This window comes from Pyrgilauda ruficollis, unplaced genomic scaffold, assembly GCF_017590135.1.
Source record: "Pyrgilauda ruficollis isolate IOZ18807 unplaced genomic scaffold, ASM1759013v1 scaffold25, whole genome shotgun sequence".
Classification (NCBI taxonomy): Eukaryota; Metazoa; Chordata; class Aves; order Passeriformes; family Passeridae; genus Pyrgilauda; species Pyrgilauda ruficollis.
The window spans coordinates 16982351-17009006 of NW_024523822.1; the positions used below are offsets into that span (position 1 = coordinate 16982351).

General features: G+C 44.2%; 1 protein-coding gene across 2 annotated transcripts in view; it reads right to left on the reverse strand.

Moving 5' to 3' along the window:
• SNTB1 (syntrophin beta 1) overlaps positions 1-26170 on the reverse strand; it is a 112397-nt gene extending 86227 nt beyond the window's left edge. For both annotated transcript variants that reach the window (XR_005955415.1, XM_041470819.1), the window contains exon 1: positions 25565-26170. Coding sequence is in view for 1 of the 2 variants with exons in the window: in XM_041470819.1 (XP_041326753.1) it covers positions 25565-26087 (523 nt within the window). In the remaining variant the exon portion in view is untranslated. The remainder of the gene's footprint in view (positions 1-25564) is intronic.
• Between the last annotated feature and the right edge of the window lie 486 nt (positions 26171-26656).

The following is a 26656-nucleotide window of genomic DNA, read 5'->3' on the forward strand; positions in this document are numbered from 1 at the left end:
GAGCAGCAGCCCTGTGTGCTTCCTACACATTGCCAATACAAACCCTTGAGAGAGCATTCCAGCAGCTGGAGGTGTGCTCACCACCCCAGGGGTAAAGCCTTCACTCAGAGGCACTCCAGGGATGCTCACCAGCTCTGTCCCTATAGAAAGATGTGATTCCAACAGCCAGCAAAGTTGCAGATCTCTGCTCTCCCAACGACCCACACTTTGGTAGTGGCCTCACCCATCCACCATTTTCTGGATTCACCCCAGGAAAGTTCCTCAATCCCCCATCACCCAGCTCCACAAAGAACAGTGGCAAAAACATCCTTGCACACACAGCAGCGAAGTCCCCCTCCTCCCCAGCAAAGGCAGGAAGAAAAAGAGTTAAAGATGGGAGAGCAGAGTGAGAGGAGGGACTCATGAAGCCTGGCTGGAAAAAGAGTAAAGACTTGCTGTGATAACTTGGGGAAACAGGATGTCTCAAGGAGTCAAATGCCCACGCTGTTCCCACACCCTGATCAGATGCTGTCCAGACTCCCCATCCCCCTGAGGTTTGTCTTTATTTTTAACAAGTGCAAAAAAAAATCCCCAAGGCAACACTGTACTGACAAATATAAATGACTCTGAGTAAGCCCCAAGACTAATTTTCTCTCTAGCTCTCCTCCTCTCCGAGGTAATCTCATACCTTCACAATAACAAGATCAAGACAAAATACATCTCTGGTCTGTCTGCTGGGGGGGTCAACAAAACACTTTGAATCTCCCAGAAGCATTGGAAACTATTGCAAGGCAGAACATTTTTCTCTCAGTTCCCCTACAGCTCTAAATAAGCCTCTGTTACTTCAAGTAGTAAAAAAGTACTGACAAAATCAATCAAATTTGCCCTGCTAGAAGTATTCTCCAGGCCACCATAATAGTGATTGAAATACCAATACCCTTAGTAGTCCCACATAAAGATGGGCTACTTTCAAACAACATTCTCTTGAGTAAAGAAGTTTGCAACTGTTCAAAACTTGCTTCAGTTTAAGAGCTGCACAAATAAGGGAACACTAGGTCTTTCAATTAAGTTCAGAGCTCTGAACCTGCCAAGGAAATGGGGTGTCCCATTCCAACATCTATTAGGCAGCCACAAAAATAAATGTACCAAATCCTATTCACCAGCAAAGGTACCTACCTGATGAACATACATGTTTTACACATGTAAAATCTTTTTCGTCTCCTAATCATCCAAACAACAACCAAATTTTTTAAAAACGTGTAAGCCCAAATCCAATTTCATATAGTACTTATGTTTGCATATTTGTAATAAGAATGAAATTGTCCAAATGAATTTTTCTTCTGAAGACTTGTCCAAAGAAACCTGAAGTCAATGAAAGATTCCTTTCTACTTAGCAACTTAAGAAGGCCTTGGATTAGGTTCCAATATGTGATTGCGACTCAAGAAAACACATATGGTCTCTTTCATTTTTAATCTCCTACAGACACAGCACATTCAAAGGAATCTAACTGATCTGCTAATGATGCAATAAAAAAAATCATTCTTACAGCAAATAAGGTATATTAACACCATATTTAAAGATGATGCTGAAATGAACCATAATATTTGTTCCCTTACCATTTAAGAAAGAATAGTTTCATTATTAAAAACACAGTGGATGCAAGGCTTTGCCATAACAACTTCTGCAGACTTGTTTTCTTGCTTTCGTTTTTCATTATTTGTTCTCCCCAATGCGCTTTAGTTCCATTAAATTAGACATTTTGGAAAGTGACTGCTGATTTTAGAAGTGGGAAAATTTCTGTTGCTCAGCTTCCAAAACATTAAACTATGCACAGAAATGCACAAACACCTGTGTGCACAATTTCAGCCTTCAAATAATACTGACTTTGTCATATGCTGCTTTGATGGAAGCATTCTCCCCCTTTTTTTCAGCAGCTGAGACACCTGGGGGAAGAAAAATACCATTGCTTTGCCCAAGAGGACAGTTTCCTTAGCCAGCCTGTAAAAGACCCAGTCCTTAAACACAGACTGGAAATTGCACTTTCTATAGGTTTGTGACAGGCAGAGATAAGTACGTATTTATTGGGAAGCAAACACAGAACAGAAATAGCAAGAAGATTCATAACTTAAATTGAAGGGCCTTAAATTGAATAACAAGAAGATCCATAACTTAAAATTGAATAAGAAACCCAAAGCCAAGAGCTCCAGTGCCTTTGTGCAAGCAGCTTCCCCAGGCTCCAGAGGCTGTGGAATCCCATCGGAGCGTGGAAGAGGTGAGGAGGGCTTGCGGCAGTGATGACGCTCCACCGGGTGACACAGGAGAGGGAACCAGAAAAAAAATATACAAGGAATGGTGACCCAGAAGACACCAAAGTGGAGAGAAAAGGCAAACAGAGATTGTTGGGCTCCTTGTCGATATGGATGAAGGCTCATTTCATAGAACATGTCCATGTGTTCTATACTTCAGGGACAGAAGTATACTTGCAGACAACCACATGAAGACAACAGTGTGCTACGCTGACCACACACCCTCACCGCCAAATTCTCCAGGCATCAGCCTCGAGCATTTTGCAAAGATTTGAAAATGCTTTGGTTCCTCTTCGTTTTCTACACTATTTCCTCTTCACTCTCTCTACTACTTTGGTTTGTGAAGCCGAAACTTCTGATCAAGCATCAGATTAAAAAAAAAAAAAAAAAAAAAAAAAAAACATTAATAAATAATAATCAAGATCACGCTGACCACACACCCTCACCGCCAAATTCTCCAGGCATCAGCCTCGAGCATTTTGCAAAGATTTGCAAATGCTTTGGTTCCTCTTTGTTTTCTACACATTTCCTCTTCACTCTCTCTACTACTTCGGTTTGTGAAGCCAAAACTTCTGATCAAGCATCAGATTTAAAAAAAAAAAAAAAAAAAAGGCACATTACAAAAGCATTCTTTATTCCTGCATTCGAACAAAGCTGACATTTCATACATTCATAATTCCCATCAGCTAAAAGGGTTTACAGGACAGACACACTCCCCCTGGGCTGTCATTTCTGTAATGGATTCTTTACTAAATCTACATGCCAGTAAAGGATGGATTGTAGATATTCAAACAGCAAAGCTAATTAACTAAACATAACTACTTCCTTTGAAACTTTAATAGATGATAAAAAATTCCATTTATCTATTTTTATGTGTGAATTGGAAACATATGTGAAACTCAGTAGTCTCTTGTCATGGAAATTAAGGATGGCATTTTCAAGGTACATCATCAGGAATCCTGAAGTGAAGTGAGGGCTGTTAGCTTCACTGCTGTGGCAGGTCCTTGGGATTAGATGACAGATTACTTTTCACCTCTAATTTTTATTGAGATGTGGATTTGGAGATGTGCTTTTTACTTTCACACAAATGCTTCTTTATATGAAGGATGCATTTACCAGCTCTCTACTTTGCACCTCCGTTTCAGGAAATCTGTAGCCTTATCAGCAGAAGTAAACATCAGTACTTACAAAGACTTCAATATTGAGCACGTTTATTCTAATTTCTTAGCATTTCTTAGCTAAGTTTGCTCACCCCATATTTAAAATGTTCAAATTGTTACAGCACATGAAACCATACTTTCTAATGTCCATCCTGCTCCTTAAGAACCATTACTAGTGTAAAGACAGCTCACACTTTTGCCAAAATAACCTAAGGCAGACTAACATTGTAGCTCCTTTCCAGATTCAGCATGCTTAATTTCAATATAAAATAAAAAAAATTGGGTCAACCTCACATCTTGCACCTCCTTCTGCCTTTGTTGTTACAAGAAAGATACCAGATCCTCCTACCTCCTCTGCCCTATGTAAAACTGACAGGCTCTGAACCACTGAACTTTCAATAGCTTTATTCTCTCCAAGGAGGTGAGAAATGTGCAGCTAGGCCTGGGTTTACCTCCTCTAAAGCTGAGACCTATGTTTATCCCCTCCAGGAAAGGGCAAGGACCTCCACCAACCCAAGCCACAGGAAGGCTGCAACCTCAGGAAAACAAAGATACAAATATTTTTATTGCAAATTGCTGCTTAGACACCTTGGTGGTAGTGTAAAGGTAAAAATAAAAGAAAGAAAAACGTAAAGGGAGAAGGAGAGATGAGAGAGAGACCTTGTGAGGTCAAGAAAAATTAACCTGCAGAGCCATGTAAAAGAGCTTGAAAGAGCAAGAACAGCTACAGGAATACATGCAGAGGTGTACTGTGTAAGATTTGATGTTCACATAAGCCAGAAAAGGAAAGAAAACCATCGTGGGTGCATCAAGCAGAGCTATACAGTCTGGTCCTCTACCTTCACCCTGTGCCACGTGTCACTGCCACCATCCCACAGCATCTCTGAACAAAAGGGACACTGGCACTCACAACAGCAACCCAGGAGGAGAGAAGATAAGAAAGGAGGGGAAAAACAGGTGATTCTACCATATAAATTGTTAAGATAAACTGACACAGTGCCACTATGCATCTGCTCTACAGCCAAAAGTCCCTGAAGGTTTTCTGACTGCCTCCACTGTGTACTTCCTTGTGGGCACTGGACCTAACACTGTTTAGGGATATTTGAAAGGTAATCTGAACCCAGGAACTCATGTAGCTGTGTTGATCTCCTGCCTTCACTGTTGACATGTCTTCACACAAACCTCAGTAAAAGGGTGATGTAGTTCACCCCTCTTCCAAAGGGTAAACTTTGTGCATATTTCTCAAAACCCAATATAAAACAGTGTGAAGAGGGACACATGAGGTTTTGCAGTCTGTATGCCCAAGCTGTGAGTTTGGAGAGATGTCATCTGGGCTATTCACAGCAAGGGGTTTCCATGGCCTCCCCATTCCAGTGCTTTTTAGTCAGATTAATTCAAATAACCCTCCAAAAAGGAGATAATCACTGTTTCAGACACAATGGTTCTTATTATCATACTTTCACAGAATCTGAAACTTTCAGATAAACTGATATGATGCTAATACATATCAGTTAAGAGGAAATAAAACCCCCACCAAATAAGATCAATGTATAAGCATGTAAAGAAGGCTGCTGCCTCCAAAAGCACTGCATTTAGCAACTGCTCAAAAAACATGCTCTCCTGAAAACTGAAACCAGTCAGCATACAAGAGAGATTTCTGCAGCAGGTTCAAGAAGTGCCATGCCAAATTCTTGGTCCTATCCACGAACTGCTGTTTGCCACCCCCTCTACTGGGCTGAAGACAATACCCTGGGTGAAAAACTACCGCAGGGCCAAAGACAGTGAAGGAATCAGAAAAGATATTCAGGTAGGGAACCACTTCACCCTGTTGATGAAACAACACAAACACTCCTCATGTTCAGCTGTGTGAACCAACTCCCTGCCCGACTGCAAAACCACCACATGAGGGACAGTTCAGGTCTGCACGGCCAGCGCAAGAGCCCCAAACTATTGCTGGTTTAACTCTCTGAGCCAGGCCCCTAGAAACCCAGATAAAGGCCTGAACCATGTGAAGAGTCAGGAACACAGATGGAGGTGGAAGGAGATCAGTGCCACAGCGATAACCATTTGAGTAGTTTTAAGTGCAATACAAACAACACCCTAAGTTCTCACATGTGTATTAACTCACACCAGATCAATACACTAAAGTTGTTGGATCATGCAAAATTGTATTTCCACATAGCAGCACTCAATCTTCTGGAAGAGCCATGCCAAGGACCTGGAAAGAAGACTCGTGCTAAGAAATAAGTTGTAACACAAAGAAATAAGAAAAAAGTTGTTGTCTGAATAAGGAAATGCAAAGCCATCCTGCAGGCATGAGGCAGTCAGTCTTGCAACCAAACCTAAGGATCACCAGCTTTTGCACAGTCCAAGAAGTGAGCCAAGTTCTCAAGATCATTTCAGAGGTTTCCAACCCTACTAATTCCATTTTTTCCTGGGTTTTTTTTGTTTGTTTTGCTTGTTTGTGGAATGTTTTTTTTGTTTTGTTTTGTTTGTGGGTTTTTTGTTTTCTTTTTTGTTGTTGTTGCTGTTTTGTTTTGGGGTTTTTTGTGTTTTGTGGGGGGTTTTTTTGCAGATCTTTGGAACCTTTACAGTTTTCTAATTTAGCTACTAAAGAAAAGCTTCTTACAAATCTGGGAGTGTTTCCTGATTTTTTTTGGTTTTAATTTTTTTTTTTTTCAAGAAAGGAAGCCTTTAAATATTCAAACACCTGGTATTCTGGATAGTGTTGCCAGATTAATTTAGTATGAAGAGCATACAGTGGAACAAACTACTGGTAAAGGTTCAAAGAACCAGAACATTCAGGCTGGAGTCACCAAAACTCAGAGATAAGAAGTCAGACACAACAGAAGTGACAAGCAACAAGTCTTAAAAATCAAGTTTTTTACTAATACAACAGGGACTGAATACAGAAGGAAATAGTGTTGTTAAAAAACCTTACATAAATAAACTAGAGTATTTGGAAAGGCTGCATACCTCAACAAACAACTCAAACAGTTATGAAATGGGTAGAAAAGTCAATGTATTTAAATGGCCTCCAGGCACAGTAAATACAGCTTGGCTGGGTATAGCACAGGACAAGTCATCCAGAACTGAGATCCATGAAAACACTAAAAAAAAAAGAAAAAATCACAGGATTCCCACACTTAAAGTGTGGCTGCAAAGTGGGGACCAAATTTAGCATGCCCAGGAACACAGTGAATTTGAAGATTTTCAGATGTGTCTATGTATGGCTAGCGAGAACATGAAACTAGGGCACTACTGGCACAGAAACCCATTCATGAATAAGAGGTATTTTTTCTCTAAGCAAGGTGCATAAAAGCAAAGCTGCTGCACTTCAGTCTCCCTCCCTGTGTTGATGCAAATCAACACTTGAACATGCCCAGCTCCAGAGGCTCAGCTGAGTCTGTGCTTTGCTCCTTGGCACAAGGCTCAATTCTCTCCTTGCCCACTGAAGGTCCTGGGGAGTGTCTAATTTTCTAGATCTTGCCCCTCATTTCAACTGTAAGGTCATTGCTCTTGCTGCCAAATCAACCCAGCCTTTGTTCAGGACAGGTACTTTTAAATTCTGCAGAATTTCCCACTCCCCCACACAATCCAGGAGACATTCTGTATAAAAGATTTATATCCATCCTTTGTACAGCAACACAAGGTTATATAAAAGCTGGGATATACAGAATACAAAGCAGGTGAGAAGAACACTTTAACTTGTAGGTGACACAATTAACACTGAAAATTCAAGATTATCACTCAGAAGTCTAGCACTTAAAAAAAAAAAAAAGAGAGAGAGAGAGAGAAAAGGTATCTTTTGTCTTTTTTCTCAGCTGTGGCACAACTTGCAGCAATAACAGAGATCCTGGCCCTGCTCCATCAATGAGTCCTTGAAGTTGGTTTCACCAGGGCCAGATTTCATCCACTGCATGTTGACAGTACCAAGACAAGCCTCAGCATGATGGGTGCAGTTTCACAATGGCTTTACATGGATCTTAAATATGAGCTGTCCCACAAAAGGGACCTCCAATGACCCAAGATTCTCATGACCTTGCTGCCACCCAGAGAGCCGACCTGGGGACCTGGAAGACACAACACACAGCATGGCCACAGGGAAGCAGTTGGCAGAGCTCAGCCCAGGAATGAGCTGCCAAGGCCAGGAGGATGGCAGGAAAGTTCTGATCAGCTCAGCTGCAGTTTCACAACACACTGGCTTCAGTGACAAAACCACCTTGCTGGGTTCTTCCTCCAGCCTCAGCACTTCTGCCTTGTGCTGGAGTCCACGAATCCCTTCTGCAGACACAACTGCTTTCCAGTCTGCTCTGTAAGCTCCATCATGGAGAAAGGGAGCACTTGAGATGACATCTTTTCTGGAGCACCCATTTAACCTATGCAAATTTAAATAATCTGCTTCTGGCATGTCATCACACAATTCACTGCAACCCCAAAGAGATGCAGTGCAGCACAGGGATGGGCTTTGCTCATGCAAGTCTCTTGCCAAGGCCAACACACAACACAATTACAGGCTAATATTCTTAAACAGCAGGTATGATTTTTTCGTATTATTATTGTAACAAAGATATATAGTACTTTCTGCTCTTTGGACTATATCCTGCCTGACACCAAATTCCAGTTCTGGAGAACCGTGTAACTGAATGAGAACAGAGAGATACAGAACTGTCCTTGAGTTGCAAAGGGAAAACTTGAAAAACTCTGTAAGGGAGGGAATATATGTCACATATCTTTAATCACCTAAAATGTGTAACTGGATGACAAGCTAGTATCCCCATAGTAATGAAGGACAGTGGCACCTCCCAAAAATCACTCAGTCTGTTTCTCTCTGCTGCTGATCCTGAGAGAAGAGATGCCCAGCATAGCCTAAATGCCTGCAGTAAGAAGAATCCTTTCTAAAGGTCTGAACACACCTGAGAAAGGGGGAGACAAAACCAAAATCACAAGCACCTTTCTCTGCCTATTACCTCTAATGCTCAGGATTAGAAATCAAGACTTCGGGGATCACAAAGGTCACTACACAATGAGTAAAGAATTACAGTATAAAGGCAACACTGAAAGATACAAACAATTTATAAATAAATAAATAAAATATATCAATAAAAGGGATAATAAAAAAGAGGAAAAAGGGAGAATGATTAATTCTTTCAACCAAAAGCCTAAAGCAACTAGTTCACATTCCCTGAAGAGCCAAGGCGGTATTGCAGAGATTGCCCCTCAAATTAAAGTCTACCCAGAAGCCTGGGCTGCAGTCTGGCTGCCCAACAAGGACAGAAGCTACCCAGCAGACAGACTTCTTGGCCAGTTGTGGTACAGGGACAGTAGCAGTGGGGCATTTTCCCTCCTGCCCCACAGGGCATGAGGATAGCACCCCAGCCACAATGCAGCCTCATACTGAGCTGGCTCAGTGATCCTCTGCCCCAGAGGGAAGACCATGGCAGGACCCCACAATCAAGGCATCAAGATCTGTTGTTACCCCTACAGCATGAACAATATAAACCATGACCCAAAAGCAAACGTGCCACACCAGGCCTAAAAAGACAGGTTTCACTTGGCTTTATTTGCTGAAGCCCAGCCCAGCCCAAAACCACAGAGAAGCAGAGAAGGATCAGCATAAAGAAGCTAGAGGAACAAAGAATGGACTTTGGCTCCAGCACAAAGCTTTTTCAGCACTCAGTCTTTAATTAGTGTTACTGGACATTAATAATACTGCCTACACTGGGAGCCAAATGCTTGGGCCCATCTCTCACAGCCCATCACCACTGCTGCAAATAGAGACAGGCATTTGGAGGTGATGTACACATTTTCTGCAGGATCCAGCTTCATGGCTGCCCACATCCCAGGCCTGGCTTCACATCATTAACTGTGTTAGAAGGAACTGGAGCACAACTAGTGTGCACAGAAATCAGAGCATGCTCCCCGCATGACAGGTAGGGTGTGAAAAGCATTTGTCCTGGTGATGGGAGCACTCCATACTTGGCTACAGAGACTCAGCCCCATCAGCCTCAGCAGCTTACACACAGCCAGGCTCATGGCAAGGACAGGCAGCCGGGATCCCAACCTGAGCAGTGCTACAGCAAGCCATGGCTTTTAAGCACCTTCCTCTTCCTACTCTTCCTCTGATGTATTATTGAGATAAAGTCAAAGGAGCCATGCAAAGGACACTGGCAAAGCTGGAACTACAGTCCCAGACATCCCACCTCTCTGCTGCTGATGGCAAAATGTGCTGCAAGCTACACCACACTCAGGAAGAATGGTGAATAAGTCTTGGGCCAGGGAAAGTAACTCAAGTCTGAGTTTACTTAAGTATAGTAAAAATTCCAAGCACTTGAACAGCATCAGTGTAAGGCATCATATAAAGACTAAATAAAATTAGACTTTTTACATCATTCCAGATCTCCTCCAAAATTTCACAAGGGCACACCTTCTGAAGTAACAAGGGTAGGCGTTGTTACTGGCTTTTGTAAGTTTTAAGTTGTTCCCACAACAGGCATTCCCACTAAACACTTGAAGATTTAAGTTGCCAAGGGAAGAAATGACCAGCAGTGGCTTTGCTGGGCACTAATGCACCTCTGCACCACTCAGAGCACTAGGGCAGTGAAGCAGCTCCAAGGCTCCAACCAGAGCCGAAAACTTGTGCAGAGCAAGCTGGGGAGTCTTGTGACACAGCTGAAGCTCCTCACAGCCGATATTAAACTTTGGCTTGCAAAGACTTAAGCTGTTTCACTGCCTGCTCGACAGCTCGCTCTGTAGCAGCATTTGAACAGGGACACAGAGGAGCCACTTGTCTCTCTTCTGCTGCCCAACAAGATGCAAACAGCTGGTTGTGCTGGTCAGAACCCATTTTGACCGTTCCCTGAGAAAGAAGAGGGATGTTTGTGCTGGGGACACAAAGGCTGATCTGTTCAGAGCTGGCCGCAGCCCTGGCTGACACAGGCTGGCATCAAAGGGGGAAGGGTACAAATACAGGGCTTGTCCCACTTCCCCCAAGACTGTTCCTAGCAAATGTCATTATTTCAAACACTGCACTTTGAGAACACTTGTGTGAAGTGCTCGTGGAAATCTCAACTGTGTAAACTGGATTTTAATTTGTATATTGAACGTTTGCACTCTTTAAAAAGAAGTTAAACATGGCTACGTGTTTCCTAGCAGAAAAAGCTATGATCTGCAAAACGCTGCTTCTCTCCTTGGCTACTGCTACCATTTGCTTGTTTGTTTTGGTGCAGCATGGGGAGGGGGGGAGGAATGATAATAAAAACATGAACACTTTTTCTCCTCACCTTGAACGGGGACAGGCTCAACAGCAAGCAGCTTTATATAGTACAATCAGCACTCGTGTGCCCACAGGAGAAAGAAAACAAAGTCATGGCTCTTCTTCTTGCATATCCTCACCCAAACTTAGCCTTAATGAAATCAACATGAAAGACATTATATATGCAAAGGTCATCCTCATCTGTGTAGTTACAGAATCAGGACGTGGACAGAGAAACCTGTACACACTAAACCTCAGCCTACACACACACTGCAGAGCAGGTTGGAGCATTCTGCCTGGCCCTGCTGCCTGCCCACCCTGCTTCAGCCTACAGAAGAGAATATTTTTGTTTGCAGGGCCTCTCTTACTTTCAGGAAATACCTGTGCATAGAAACCATGGATCCAGCCACAGCACAAGGCAGCTGGAAGGAAAGCTGGTCTGAGGGGGGCTGACAGTTCCTCCCAGGGCTCCCAGGCTCCATCCCCTTCACCACCTACGATACTGAATAGGGACATGGTGGAAGGTGGTTCTGGGACACAAGCATGTCCAAGGAAAGGTAAAGGAGCTGGGAAAGGGTCTGGAGCAGGAGTCTTATGATGAGCGACTGACAGAGCTGGGGGTACTCAGCCTGGAGAAAAGGAGGTTCAAAGGGAGATCTTATTTCTCTGTACAAGTCCTTAAAATGAGTTTGTAGCAAGATGGGGGCCAATCTCTTATCCCAAGTAACAGGACAAGAAGAGATGGCTTGAGATAGTGCCAGGAGAAGTTTAGATTGGATAGTATGGAAAATTTCTCCACAGAAAAGGAGTTATCAAGCACTGGAACAGGCTGCCCAAGCAAGTAGTGGAGTCACCATCTCTGAATACATTTAAAGATGTGTGGATGTGAAATGTAGGGATGGTTTAGTCATGAATTTGGCATCACTGGGTTAACAGTTGGACTCAAATGGAGTCTTTTCTAACCTAAACAGTTCTATGACTCTGTAAACCACTCCCATCCCCAGAGCAAGCAGACTAACAGGACCTCTTTTCTCCAGCCTCCTTGGCCACTGTGGCTCACACACAGATGTCCTTCAGCAGGGCTCTTCAGAGGGCTCAAGCTGTACCACAGGGTCCTTCCACCAGAACTGATCCCCAGAGGAGTCAATGCCAGGGGCATTGCAGCTGAAGTGCTGTTGAATCAGGTTTATTTTTGTTATTCTATCATTTATAAAGGAAATAACATTCAAAATACATGGCATTATTATTGCAGAGCTGTGTCTCGTTTGACTTTTCAGAATCAGTTACTATATTTTAACTGGGTATTCTTCATGTAATACTGTAAGAGATTTCTTTGCAGCACCCTCCAAAGCTATGATTACAGGTTTAACATTATGGCTTAGCTTCAAATCTCCATGTTTTCTAACGATATTTAAAATAATGATATTTTAAATATCTAACGATATTTAAAATAAAAAACCCCACAAGGTAATCATGTTTCATTCCAGGCCCGGAGACCTCAGGGCTTCTGAGCTAACCCAAATTCCCCTGAGACCTCAGGCACAAAATACAGACTTGCAGCTTCAACTTTCTTGTGATGATACCAGTTCTGTCACTCTTCAATCACTTTTAAACTGTGGTCACAAATTTGCACCTCTTTAGGGACAAGGAAACCCATCAGGCCTGGCTGTTAGCCAGGATAGCCATCAGCAGCTGATGGAGCCTGCCCGGCAGCGCTGCTCATCCCCAGCAGGGCTCTGCCCGCGCTCACACACAGCAGCAGCATCCTGGACAAAGCCAGCAAGCCAAGGGTTTGATTATGCAGTTACTTGTTCAGCTACAACTGCAGGTTTTCCTGCATAATCAGGCCGATAAATATCAAATGTTTGCTGCTGTTGCCTCGCATCCTAAATGATGCAGTCAGAAGTCAGAAAGAAGGCAAATGATACCCAGAAAACCCAGTGGGGAGAGGGACATCGTGTTGTTGGGTTAGGGGTAAGCCACACAGAGACTTTGGGCTTGGTGTACTCTGCAAACCCAGAACACCTCTGATGACTGTCACAGTCTGGTGCTATATACTGAAATGGCACCAAGGCAAATACAAACTCAAATTTCTCCTGGAAAATCATCTATGCATGGACAGTTCTACGGAGATGGCATGAGGGCACTTACAAACCTCGTGTTCAAATGGAAGGGGTCAAATCTCTGCTGGGTGAAGCTTTTTATAAAAAAAAAAAAAAAAAACTTCATAAACCAGCCCCCACCTGAAACTAGTTTTGTTGTCTCCACAAACAGAGACCGCTTTCTGCTCCAGTGAAACATTGTTTTTAGTGTATTTCTGCTCTTGAAGAGGTCAGGGCTTAGCTCTGATGGAGAAAGAAGACCTGAAATATCCTTTGAAAAGCTGTTGATCTGTCACCCTGGAATTTAAGGGAAAGCAGGGAGTTTGTAGAAGAAACATTTTGATACTTTCTAATTTCATACAAGTACCCACAACTTAAGCATGTAGGTGACTCTGCAGAGCTATTCAATCTTTGTGATTAGCACAGACCTGTAAATAAAGAAACAACAATTGTTTAATCAATTATTATTGCACTAAATGGCTGAACTTGGAGACTGAACTGCTGCCAGATGTATTTTACAAAACTTTTACTCATCAGTGTTTGAAGGAGTGGGAAGGGAGGGAGGGACAGCCTGCGAGGTCGGGGAGGCAGAGTATGGAGCCAGGTTTGCTGGGCACAGTAAAGCACCAGGGTAACAGAGACTCCATGGACAGCTCGGAGCAGAAAGCCAGCCAGGTGAGCCACCCAGCCAGGACCAAAGAGCTGTCCATACTATTTTAAAGGGGAACTGATACAGTACGTGTTGGGGAAAAAATAAAGCTGTATCAGTATAATTTTTCCCCATCAGTGATTTACGTCATTATTGCTAAAAAATATCCTAATCCCATGGAAATTAATGGGAAAGTTCATGGCAGCTTGAAAACAAGGTGGCTTTCATTCTCCCACCTCCTGCTCCACGCTGATTCCCCTTCCTGGCACTCTCTAGCAGAGGGCAGGTTGTCCCCAGCAGCCTGGCCATCACTGTCTCACCACCAGAGGCTCAGCCACAGACAACTGGACAGGGACAGTAGGGTCTGGGTGGGAAACACAGACCCTGAGAAAAACCACAGTTGCAGGTGCAGCCTCCTGTAAAGCATTTCAGCAAATTAATCAACCCTGAGACTCCTCCAGAGCAGGTATAATCAAGACTCTATTTCTGTTTCCAAAGAACAATTAACTAAATCTACATTGCCCTGAGAACAAACAAATTCTGTCTTGGATATGAGCAAATGTGTGCACAACATGCATGCAAGCTGTGTGTGCCCACCTGCACCTCGTGCCTATGACATTTGCTGACAGACATTTATAGCTGTGCCCACACCAGGGCTAGGTCAGCTCTGGAATTTAACAACTACACTTCAAGGCATTCCTAAACCAACATCAGCCAATGCAATAGTGAACAGAAAGAAAGCAAAAAGAAAAAAAAAAGAAACTAAATAATACATTGCATATTCCCCCACAGAAATAATTTCCCAGCCTTTATGGTTTCATTAACTTGATTCCTTCACATACAGAGTTCTACACGAAGTCTTTAATACAGAAAACGCTAAAAAGGTAGTGAGACCAACTTCATTTACAGCTGCATAGAGAAGATATTAAAATTACACCTAAAAGAGCTATTTTATGCAAGTTTTAGAGACCTGAGAAGTCTCTTCCTCATTTCCTCTTGTATTCAAGGTTTCCAGAGTTTTAGACAAACAAGGAAGCATTCCCCCAAAAGTATGACTAACTGAAAAGATCAAATGTAAATGTCTTACAGGAATTCATATAATGTATCACTTGTGACTTCTCTACTGGAAGGATATTTGTCTTGGCTCATACCAAATATACATCCTTATCCACTTCATACAGTGTGCATATTGATAGAAAAGTAACAAAACAAAGTGATTAAGGAGAACAGCATGTCTGAATTTTCCAAGAACTGAATAAATACCTGCACTTATTGAAACTACCTATATTTTAACAAAATGGGAACAAATTACTACATTGAGTTGGTCAAAACTTTTTGGCTATGAGAATTCCCTGTGATAAATGTGACGTGACTGCAAAAATTTTCTATGAGGAGATGGTACATTGGGTAATTCTCTGCTCTTCTACACAGAAAATTCTACTTATAAAAGGTTTTAAATGCAAGTTCAAGTCAGCATTTTCAAAGACAATTGATTAACTTTTAGATATAAAATGCTATCTCAAATTGAAACATCATAAAATTTCCCACAGAAACCTGTGTGTTTTCAAGTTAGCCCTTCCTTTCCTCCTTCAAAAACCAAAAGGTATTTGTTCCCCAGTCTTTTGTAACAAGAGTGAACTCTGAAACCTCTCTAAGGTCTTAACACTATTTATGCACATAGACAAAAAGCTCTGGCAGTACCTGAACGAAAACTCAAGCATTAAATACTAACATTTCACAGTATGCCTAGCAGAAAAGTTCAATACATATATAAAACAAGATCAACAGAATGATTCTAGCAATGCAGTCCGAACACAGACAAAGCCCACAATCAATTTCAGTTTATTTTTATTTGGTGTAATTTATAAAATGCCCATACTCACTACTTATTTCCTCAAGACTTCATAAAAAAAGTGCTGCTCCTTTGATAATCTATCCCACATGTTTATTAAAATAGATATAACAGACTGAAAGGGAAACCTAAAACTGTCAGATGATCATTTTTAGTTTCAGGGATATTTTATATGCCATCTCTTAGAACTTCAATTTATGACTCTCCTTAATGGAAACTTTCAGGGTTGATTTTAACATGTTAAGTGGAAATTCCTCTGGTTTGTTACTTCAATGCTTTCTTTATGACCTGTTCTCACACATCACGTAGGTCTGGCTTATTTATACAGACAGCCGTTCACCGAACAACAGGGAGCTTCTTAAAACTAGTTGCCTTCATTTGCATTCTTCCCATATTGAAAGGTTATTTGCTTTTATGGCTGCTTTTGGCCTGACACTTCTCCAGCATTTCACAAACATGAAGACTGAAGTTGCCATGGGGTTTTTTACCTCTTTCAAGACAGGAATAGAGATTTTGCCCCCAGAGCTAGATGAGAGCTCTGTCTTACAAACATCCCAAGAGCATCAGCCTGCAACCCAACCTCTGTTCCTGCAAAGGAAAGGTAACAAAAGCCATGAGAGCAATAGTGGCTTCAAGCTTATTAGCTTAGACATCTGCAGGACCTTTAGGTCTTTCATCTGGTTTAAGCATTGCTTGCATCACTCCTTACCACTGTGCTCAGGACTTAAAAAATCTCGGCTATCTTAACTGTTTGACTGGCCATTTACCTAAACTTCTAAAATCTAGAAGATTTTAATTTGGGCAAAACACAGTAATAACACCTGGAGCTCTTAATGAAGAGCCTGTTGTCAACATCTAAGTCATTCCAGCTTGAAGCTTGCTTACCTTCCCTTGCATAAGCACATCTTCCCGACTCTAATATGGCAGAGCTCACAAACAGCCACATCCCCAGCTCTGGAAAAGTCTTCCCAGAGTTGAGATACAGAGTAAGAATCACAGAATCAGAGAACAGTTAAGACTGGTAGGGACCACAGGTGGGGTATGTGTCCTCCTTAACCAGGATCTCCCTCGAGCACATTGCACAGGGTTACATCCAGACTGCTCCTGAATATCTCCCGTGAGGGAGACTCCACAACCTCTGCAGTGTTGAGCTAGAACAGCACACCACAACAGCCTAAAAGCATAGAGACCCAATGGGTAACAGGCATCAGCTCAGCCTCTCCAGACCTGGCAAAGCCCCAGCAGCCTAAAGCTGCCAGGCTGGCTCTGAGCACATATGAAGGTCAAGCACCAAACAAGGAATACCTGTTGATGGGACTGTTCATTACAGAAGTATGTATGATGTAAACACATCTTATGGTCTCTGTCTCTCTGCCCAAGTATATATTTATGTGGTAGGAATCCTGCTGGGTCTCTGTAGACACTTCTTGATCCCAGCCACCTATCACAGATGGAGGAGGAGACCGGGCACCAGGAAAGTCTATCACTGAATGAGACAGGACAAGTAGGTTGAAATGGACAGGTAGTTACCAAGAATAATGTATTCTTTGGAAAACAATTGTAATTTGGAGACCTTTTTTTCTGTTCACAGCATCCTCCACAAAAAAGCCCCAACCAAATAAAACAAAAACCCCACACAAACAAACAAAAAACCCAAATAAGTATCCCCCAAAACACAAAAAAATCAATCAAACAAAAAACCTCACAAAGAAATCAAGCCACAGGTACTGAACGCAAATCCTGCTCACCTTATTCCTGGAAAATATTTCTGAACATCCACTACTTAAATACCTCCTTTGGCTTCACATCAGCAAGAGAAGGATCCTGCTGGCTTCTACCTGGGAAGAGTAAGGCCAAAGGGAAGCTGCCTGCTATAAGGGAAATCACATCTGCCACAAAAATCCTGCTAGTCCCTCTGCTAGCTTTGTCTTTCCAGGCTGTTTAATGGGGGCTAAAGCCCAAAACCCAGGATAAACAGATTAAACTTTCACTGTCTGAGTTAAAACTATTAGCTTAAAGCAGCCTCATAAGATACATGTTGGATAACTCTAAACCTCTCCAGCATGTTCACACAGCTGTCTCTTGCTCCTCTTGCAAAATCAGAGCCAATGGCAGTTTAAATACATGTCAATATAGTAAATAATCCTGGAAATAGCTATTCTTGAAATAATTCCGACTAAAGTGGAGATACGTTATTTCCATGGTGTAGCTTTTCCATGCTCTCACATAACTTCTTGATTATGTTAAAAGCCAAAATAGGTACTGTACCAGCTGTATGTGCCTATGGCAAATGGAACATAAAGTTTAACTAATGGTCCCATTTCCCTGAAAGGGCACATGAGGCTGACAAATATTTCCAAGAGATCATGTTACCTGCTGAAGTAAATCAGGTAAGTTGTGTCTCCTTTGCCAGAAAATAATTTATATTCTGATACTGACTTTTTACATTTTATTTTTATGTTAGGATATATTTCTAGCTTTCTGATACTTGGAAAAAAAATTCTGTTTCTCAGGTACTTACACCATATCAGGAATTTACCAATTTTCAGTCTGCCTTTAAAGTGAACAGAAGCTGTTCATATAGATGCACACACACACACGTTACTCACCTGTGTGCTGCCTTGAAGCTGCCTCACTGCTCAAATACATGTCATCTTCAGAAGGAAATATCCCAAAGCAGAGAGGAATAAACAGCCACAGCTTTAGTTCTGCTGACTTTTAGAGCTGTGCCAACAAGCACAACTTCCAACAGTTCAGCAAAAACCTGTGTAACATTTTTAGAAGGAATGTGCTGTATGTTAATCATTTCTAATCAGAGACAGTTTTTCCACATCTACTTTTCTGGCTCATTTCCTTACAATTAAAAACTCCATTTTACCCAACAGTACAGTACAGATGTGCCTCTTTGGCAATGACCTACTTTGTTGTGCCCTTAGCATATGTGCAACAGAGCTGTAACCAGTTCAGTAGTTCAAGTTCTAGACAGACAAAATTAAAGCCAGGCTGTAACAGAAGTGCACAGAAGCAGCAGTCAGAAATCCGTATCTGCCAAAGAGTTATGTGGAAATTTTGTCCCTTAATTGAATTTATGTTAAGGAACAAACTTAACCTAACTGCGAGGCAGTATCTAAGTGTTGAAGCAATCTGATGAACTAGTCACAGCTGATTAAACCTTTTTTAAACAAGTTTATTAACTTATGTTCTGGAAAAAATTATGTTTTGATGGCTAATGAGATGATGAACAAACCAATTCTGTCTTTTCCCAACTTCCCCCACAAGCAAACATTTGTGTCCCTGTCCATTATACAGTGTTGCTGGACTTTGAGATGTTGCAAGATGCTGGATGCTATAATTTCAATTAATCCTCTCTCCCAGAAGTGCAAGGTAAAGAAGGCTGAGCTATTAACCATCTTTTAAAGCACAGAGATATGGTCTCATAGAGCAGCTTTCCCAGTCCTGCAAAACAGCAGCTGACACACTTAGGAAGGAGGCTCACAACACACCTTCCAACAGGTAGCATCAATGACAAGTAGCACTCCATGCTTTCTACATCCTTTGTAGTGTCTCACAGACTTTTCCAGCCCAAATCAGCCTCACCTTGAACACCTTCAAACTGCCTTGCTTGCAGTGACATTCCTCAAGGCATGTACCAAATGCTGCCACTCCCCTATGTTCCTTCTCATCTTTACAACGACGTGCCTCTGCCAAAACAAGTCAATTTATTCTTCTTGTTCCAAGTCTTAACTCTTTCCCAATCTGCCATAACAGTACAGTGCTGTCCCTGATTGCCCTAAGAACAGATGTCCTGCTAAAGACCGTAGCACAGGCACACCTTATGCTGGCAGAAGTATTTTTCTCTGCTCGACAGTTCACGGATTGGAGAGAGGACATAGTTGAGCCAAGTGAAGCCCACTTCCCACCACCTACAGCTGCTGTGACACCAATGTGGGGCTGGGAGGGGCTAAAAGAAGAAACTGGCTCACCTCCATGTCAAGGCCAGCAAAGCTATGTTCTATGGGCTACTCAAAACTCTGTATGATAAGTAGCTAAAGGATTTTCTGCGCATTCTAGAAATATTGCTACCATCCCTTCATCACCAACTATTTTTCTGAGATGCTTGAGGAATTGTTTCAGGCTTGGAAAGCCAGAGTCTTCCACGCTGTACTGGGACAGTTTTGTTCTCATCACATTTTGTTCACTTATGCTATTGCTCTCTTGAACTACTGTTTCCTCCAATTTCCCTTCTACTGAAGTAGCTGTACCAATTCTAACAAGTAGCCATGGCAACATAATCTTGCAGAATAAAGAACAAAATAATCCTATGATCAGAAATCTAAATTAGAAAAATGGAATGGAAATAATGTGTTTTTAAAGCCTGGAAGCAGACTGACTACTGGTATAGGTTACAAATAGAGCAAACTCTCCAATACTTATGAGCTCTGAATGAACACAAACAGATGCTATACTACAGCCAAATTTACAGATACATTACTAGCAGGGCAAGTTCCACACCATGTATTATAGACACAGTGAGATTAAGAGGATAAAAGAAAGTTAAAACTCATTCCCAGTTCACACCTGAAACCATCAATCTATTGGGATCAGCACCTAAGCTGGGCTGCCCCAAATCCAAACTGGTTTCAATTCTGGACACTCCACATCAGCTCCCTCAGGACAGGCATGCAGTGAGCATCCCTGACCCAAACCCAGTGGGCAGCAGGGCTGGGAAGAGGCCAGTGCCCCTAGCATCACCTGTGTAAAAATGCTGTCCTGAGAGGGTGGAAATGGCCTTCAGAGAAAAGGCACCTGACCTAGCAAAATTAAGATACAAACATTGTTTTATTATCCATAGCAGAAGCCTTCAGCTTTCAATTTTACTCTCATGTTTTAAAGATTCTTTAAAGAGTTATACCAGGATTTAAATTTCATTTTCACAAAGAAATTACTACTGGGATTTTAAAACATGCTTTCTTCTTTTCTAATGACACTTAATATGTTTAATCTGTATGCACAATTGAATCCCAAGTCTCTAGACATATTTAATCTTCTAAACACCCTTAAGGAGATGGTAGTAAGTTGCTTCTATAGGGCTTAGTATATGATTCCCAGGGTGGGTTGACAGGGCACCCTACACTTGGTCCAAATAAATCCAGGAATGTGTTGCTCACAAGTGCCTTATTTTCTTTAGAGCAACAGAGACAGAGGACTCATACAAGAATTACTGCAAAGAGGATGTACTGATTTTTATCTGTGAAAGGTGATACAGGCTGTCGGGACTGCTAAATTAGCCTGTAATCTAATCTAATCAATGAAAAACACATCAACTGTTGCCACTCAACCTTCCCCATCAGCTGCAGGCAGCTTAAACAATCAAAACTGAGATTCTCGGAACTGCTTAGACCTGGGACACTTAGAATAAGATTACCTGCTCCTTTCCCTTTCAGTTTCACTTTCAAACTGATGTGTGCCAAGGGCAGCTACATGAGTCATGAAATATACAGCTTTTAAATATACAGCATTTCCCTAACTGCATATTTGCTGGTACAAATAACCCCCCCCCCCCCAAAAAAAAAAAAAAAAAAAGATAAAGTGTTTTGTCCATACTTATACTAGAAGTATAAAAAATAACTATTCATACAATTTGAAATCACTGATATTTACAGCCCTGACTGTACTAACTAGTTATGCCACATATGCATTTATTAAGTGCCCCTCTGCCTCATTTTTTCTCTATACTTGCAGGAGACTCACTTTCTGGATAAATACTGTATTTTGTTATCCCTCAGAAATCTCCTGTCATCACTACTTTACTGAGAGAAACACAAAACCAGATAAGATTGAAAACTACAGCCAACAAGAAACCCATACCTATTTTATACTATTTCAACATGTAATTCACACAGATACAATTGCTTTGCTTCACCCAGAGAAAATTAAAAACAGGTAGGAGGAAGAGGGGAATCCTTACAATTCTTACAGAAATATTGTTTGGAAAATAATACATGTTACTACAGTACAAACTGCACGATGCTTATTCTTACTTTGCTTCAAAGCTGTGCCTTAGTCCCAAGAATGCCACGGAAGATGACTACAGGCTACTATCCATATGCTAAAATTCACTGTGCAGGGGGATGCCTCTCAGTGGGAAATTCATGCAAACTCAGGGAGGCTGCCAAAAAACACTTCTCCACAAACCTTGCAATTGAGTTAACTGGGAATCATTCAAAACCACTAAAATTCTAACAACACTAAGAAGATACTCCTTTTCCCAGTACGTACCTTCCACCACCATCACTACTAGCTCACCCACATATATTAAACAAGTCAGGGAAAAATACCCTGCAGAAAGATAGCAAAATTCACTAATGCAGTTTTTCTTCTTCTTTCTTTTTCTTTGTGCAGCATCATGCAGAGGGGTCCTGTTTGACATTAGCATAGGCTACTTCAAGTTTTCATTTTTTTCACTGAACACATAGAGAATACAAGTAAAGCACAAACAGCCTGGTTGCAGAGCACACCAAGGGACTGCTCTTACCCAGGATGCTTTGATAAATACAAACACCTTTTGTGTCCTGAGAGTCACTTGAATGCAATGTGCTTCACACAGCACGAGAGGGGCTGCTAGATTTTCTAAAGTGCTTATTTAAGAAGCCCAAATTTAACAGAACCACAAGGAAATTATATGTACAAACAATAGCTGTCGGGATAATTCTAACTTCCTTCCACACCTGCAAATATGTATTATACAAGGAGGGTGCCTTGTCTCTCACATAGGGAAATTCTCTCTGCCCCTGAATGCTGGTGAGCAGTTCCATCCTGCTGTTCTGAACACCTGGGAAGCCACCCAGGGCTTACAAGCCCAACATCAGGGCTACCCTCACCCCTGCTCCCTCTGCCTGCTTTGCTCCCCACACCCGGGCTGCGATGAAAAGCTCACAGGAAATTAAATCCTGCAGGCAGAAGCGGTCCATCCCTGCAGATGAGGAGACAGAGTGACTTCTAAGGGCTCGAGTCCTTCCTCCTCATCAGCCCCCTCTCCTCTTGAACCTTCTGCCTTACAGCTCCTCTTCAGGCAGTATCACCTGTTGCCTTATTTTCCTTCCATTTACCAAACTCTACTGGATTTAAGGCACCCTAGCCAACTACACAGACCACACCTGTAAGAAGGAACTTCAGCTTAGTAGGTGAATTATACAAGGGATGGAAAATGAGAAGACAGAACAACCCAGCATGGATATTAATTTTTTGGAGTAGGGTCTCTCCTACAGCTGTGCCCCCCCTATCAGCACAGCTGCTGCAGCTACACCACCCCTGACCCCGCAGCAAATCTCTCTTTCCACCAGCTCAGAGACAGCGATCAATGCAGAAAAAGGGGCAAGTGTTAAAATTAGGCACTGCCTGATTCCTTCTCTTCACAGACCTTCCCCCTCCTGCCACCCACCCGGCTGCCAGCCCTGCCTCCCACACAGGGTGCAGAGGCCTGGGGAGGGATTTTCCACTCCCTTCCTCCCTGCACAGGAATGCAGGAGAGACTACAGTTTAGTGCTGAGCTGGAAAATGCCTCATTCCACTGAGCAAGCAGTTTTAGGCAAGACACTATATAACAGGCAGGCTCCAGCACTCTGATATTGGGTGTACTGAGACACATCCTCCCTGCCACAACCTCTAGGAAATACTCAACAGCAAGACCCTTTCCAGGAATGCACAACGTATTGGGCAATACTCAAGAGTCCTGCTGCACCATGAAATGTGTTTCTTGTGCTTTACACCTTGCCATGCCTTTGTAAATTTGGCTTTCCTGAGCTGGAAGACAAAAATCTCAGAATCTCCCTAAAATGTAAATCTTACATTTTGACCCTGGAAACACATGCTGGCTTTGCTCCGTGAATTGGAGAAAGAGTCTAGAGAGGACCTGCACAAGGGTCTTGCCCTGCCCCATCACAGACTGCTTTTTGCCTATATAACTATCTAAAAATTCAGGAAATGGCAAAATCCCATTGTCTGTAAGGAAAGGAAAATCAAGTGTTGCCCTTGTATACTTTAAAGAGCAAAAAGAACTTTTGCATTTTCCTTCCTTTAGTAATAAAAACACCATTTTAGATCCTGTTGCTGAAGAATGAACTTCGAAGTGGGCAATCGAATTGCAGAGAATTGTTCTAAGCTGCCTGTTTTCATAAGCCATTCATGTGGAGTGGGTCCCCACGGAAGGGAGAAGCCCTCCCAGGCCATGCTGGGGCCAACATTTGGTTTGGTTACTCTGCTGAAATAGCGAGAGAAAGGCAGAACAAAATACGAGTGCAGAGTCAGAATATTTTAACTCTACACAGAGATCACTACTGAAATATACTCTCATTCTGCAAATTACAAATTCAATTGCAGAAACAACTACTGAGGCACCTCAGCATGGAGCAAAGAAATGCACGACAGCTGTGATGTCAAAAGGAGTGAAGGAGGGTGCTTAGAGTCCCCACTGAAACAGCTTCATCTCTGCTCCTAGCCCAGAAGAAAACTGAGGGGTTTTTAAGGCTCACCCAGCAGCACCGTGCTCAGGTGCTGCTGCTGCAGGCACCACACAGAAGGAGGGGGACTTGCAAGCACTATATACATTATATACACTATATACGTTACTGATTGGGCCACAGCAAAGCTCAGCCATTACCTGGCTGCACCCCAGAAAGTCCTTACACTGCATAAACAAGTCAGTGATAAAATTTAGATGCAACAGCCCCACTTCAGAATGCCCAGAGAAGTTGATATTAATACTTCAGAGGGTATATCTGTAATCAATTCAGCTGCAGCGAGGCAAGACAAGACGCACTTTGGTCCTGCAGGTAATACAGGGCACAGAGGGAGAGGAGACACAATTGTCCTCAGCTTTTTTAATACTCATGGAGCACTAACTCCTCCAGTTTTCACTGACACAGGGACAAGAGTTTCTCAGCACACACTACTATGGAACACACTTCTCACCTTCTCTCCTTTCAAACTTTTCCTGTAACTTTATGCCATAGTTGGCTGCTCATGGCTGATCCTCACTTGCACCTCCCAGCCAGCAGCAGCTCCTTTGCTCCTCAAAATAATCACCAAAAAACACACGTGAAGAAATATGTGGTACCGAAAGGGCTACAGGTACAGCGAGGTGGGAGAGCCCGCAGGAAAGCGATGGCACAGGGGAAGGCAGCGCTGCAGCATGCCTCAAATGCCATTGACCTCCGGATAAATGAACTTGTGGGCAAATATGTAATCACTTTATCACACACACGCCAAGGGCAGTTCTGAAGCTGATCATTCTCGCAGGTGGAGCAAATGAATTACTCCTTGTGAAAAGACAGGGATTAGACGTTTGTACACGCCTCTCTCCTCAGGAACTCGCGGTCTGAGGGAACCTGGCTCTGCTTTTCTACTTGCTCCCCGCCAACATCCGTCCCGTTCTGGGGGGACACCTCCCTCCACGTGTCCTCCACGCACACCAGCGTCTGCTCCTTTCCCCGAGCCTCATTTCTAAGGCTACTTTTACAAAATTGTTTCTGTCACCCTTGAGAAAGGAAAAGGCGCTGCTTTGCAGGGATGGCTGATGAGTCCGTGAGGCACGGCCAGCTTCATTCAAACCGCTCTGCCCCCACCCCTGATCGGGAATAGGGTGGTGGAAGGAGGAACTGGAGAGAGGGTGGTGTCGGCGTTTCGAGATGACTAGGGCAAAGTCACCCAAGCCCTTCCCTTAAGGGCAGGGGAGGAGGGGGGCGGGGGTTCCTTCACTTCTTTAAGCTCTCCTTTCACAGTACCCAACTCTCCCCACCATTCTTGGGCTGAAAAGACGTGAAAACGTCCTGACGGCAGACCCAGAAGATCCCTCACCCTGCAGGAGGCTCGGTCAGGCTCCCACCGGGAGCCTCAGCCCAGGAGCAGACCCGTCGCCGCGACCGCACGGGGCTGCGGAGCCTCCACCGACCGCGCACGGACGGGGCTGCGGGACTGCGCCGGCGGATACGAGGGCGGAAAGTTGAAGCCCGGCTCCCCGGGATCCCGCTCATCCCTTGCGGAGGGGCTGAGTCCATAACACACGCCGTCGAGTGTCCCGGCGCGGGGTACAGGGTGCGAACTCTCCGCGCTGGAAAGGCGCACGGAGGAGCAGCAGGAGATGCGCGGGGTCAGCCCCTCGCCCCCGGCTCGGCTCCGCCGCCCTCGGGCAGCCGAGCCGCCCCGCCCCGCCCCACAGCCCCCGCTGCCGGGCGCGCACGGCCGGACCGCCCCGCTCCCTACCTTCCAGCAGCACCTCCTTGCCGGCCCGTTTGAGCGCCTGCACCGCCTCGTCGTGAGTGGCATCCCGCAGGTCTGTGCCGTTCACGGCTAGGATGGCATCGCCCACGTAGAGAGCCTGGGTCTGGTCGGCCGCCAGCCCCTTGAAGATCTTGCTGATGAGGATGGGCATCTTGTTCTCCTTACCCCCCTTGATGCTGATGCCCAGTCCGCCCATCTCCTGCTTCAGCACCTTCACACACCGCTTCTTGTTGGAGATCGCCTCGGGCACCTGCTCGGGGGGGTCGGTGAAGGCGGTGCGCACCGCCGCCGGCCCCCCGCCGCCCTCGGCCCCGCGGCACGCCGTCCCATCGCCGCCCAGCCCGTTGTGGGCCGCGCCGTCGGGGCGCTCCTCGCCGCTCAGCACCAGCGCCTCGCCGCCCAAGTTGGCCAGCACTTTGTGCCAGCGCTCCCGCACCAAAACTTCCAGCCAGCCGCTGCGCTGCGCCCGGCCGACCCCGCCGCCGCCCGCCGCCGCTACCGCCATCTTAGGAGCATGCTGGAAGCGCCGAGTGACGGCACCCCCGGCACGGCACGGCACGGCACAGCGCGGCGGCACCGGACTTCAGCCGGGGGGCGGCAGCTCCCGGCGCGGCGGGGTGGGGCGAGGAGCCGCGGCCGCCCCCCCGGGGCCGCGCCGGGGCGGGCGCACCTGGCGGCACCGCCCGCGGGCGGAGTGGGACGGGGACGATCCGCCCCTCCCGCGGGGACACGGCGTGGGACAGGGACATCGCTGGCTGAGGCGCGGCTCCCTCCGAGCCGGGCTGTGGTGGCATCTGGCGGTGCCAGCCCCGGCAGCTGCCGTCTGCAGTGGGGTGTAGCGAGGAGCTGAAGGAAACCAGCGGCAGGGAAGATACAAGGAAAACCCAACTCTGTTTTATTCCCGGGGATTTTTGTATAAAGTGAATTAAAGCTAACGGCTGGCCCCCAAGGTACTTAAATTTCAGCTCTATGGAAGTAGAATACGAGTTATTTCACGGCTTTGTAGGATGGAGGTATTAAGTGCTTGTGACAGATACTTTTGCACATTTAGTTGTTGTTTATATGCCCTTTGAT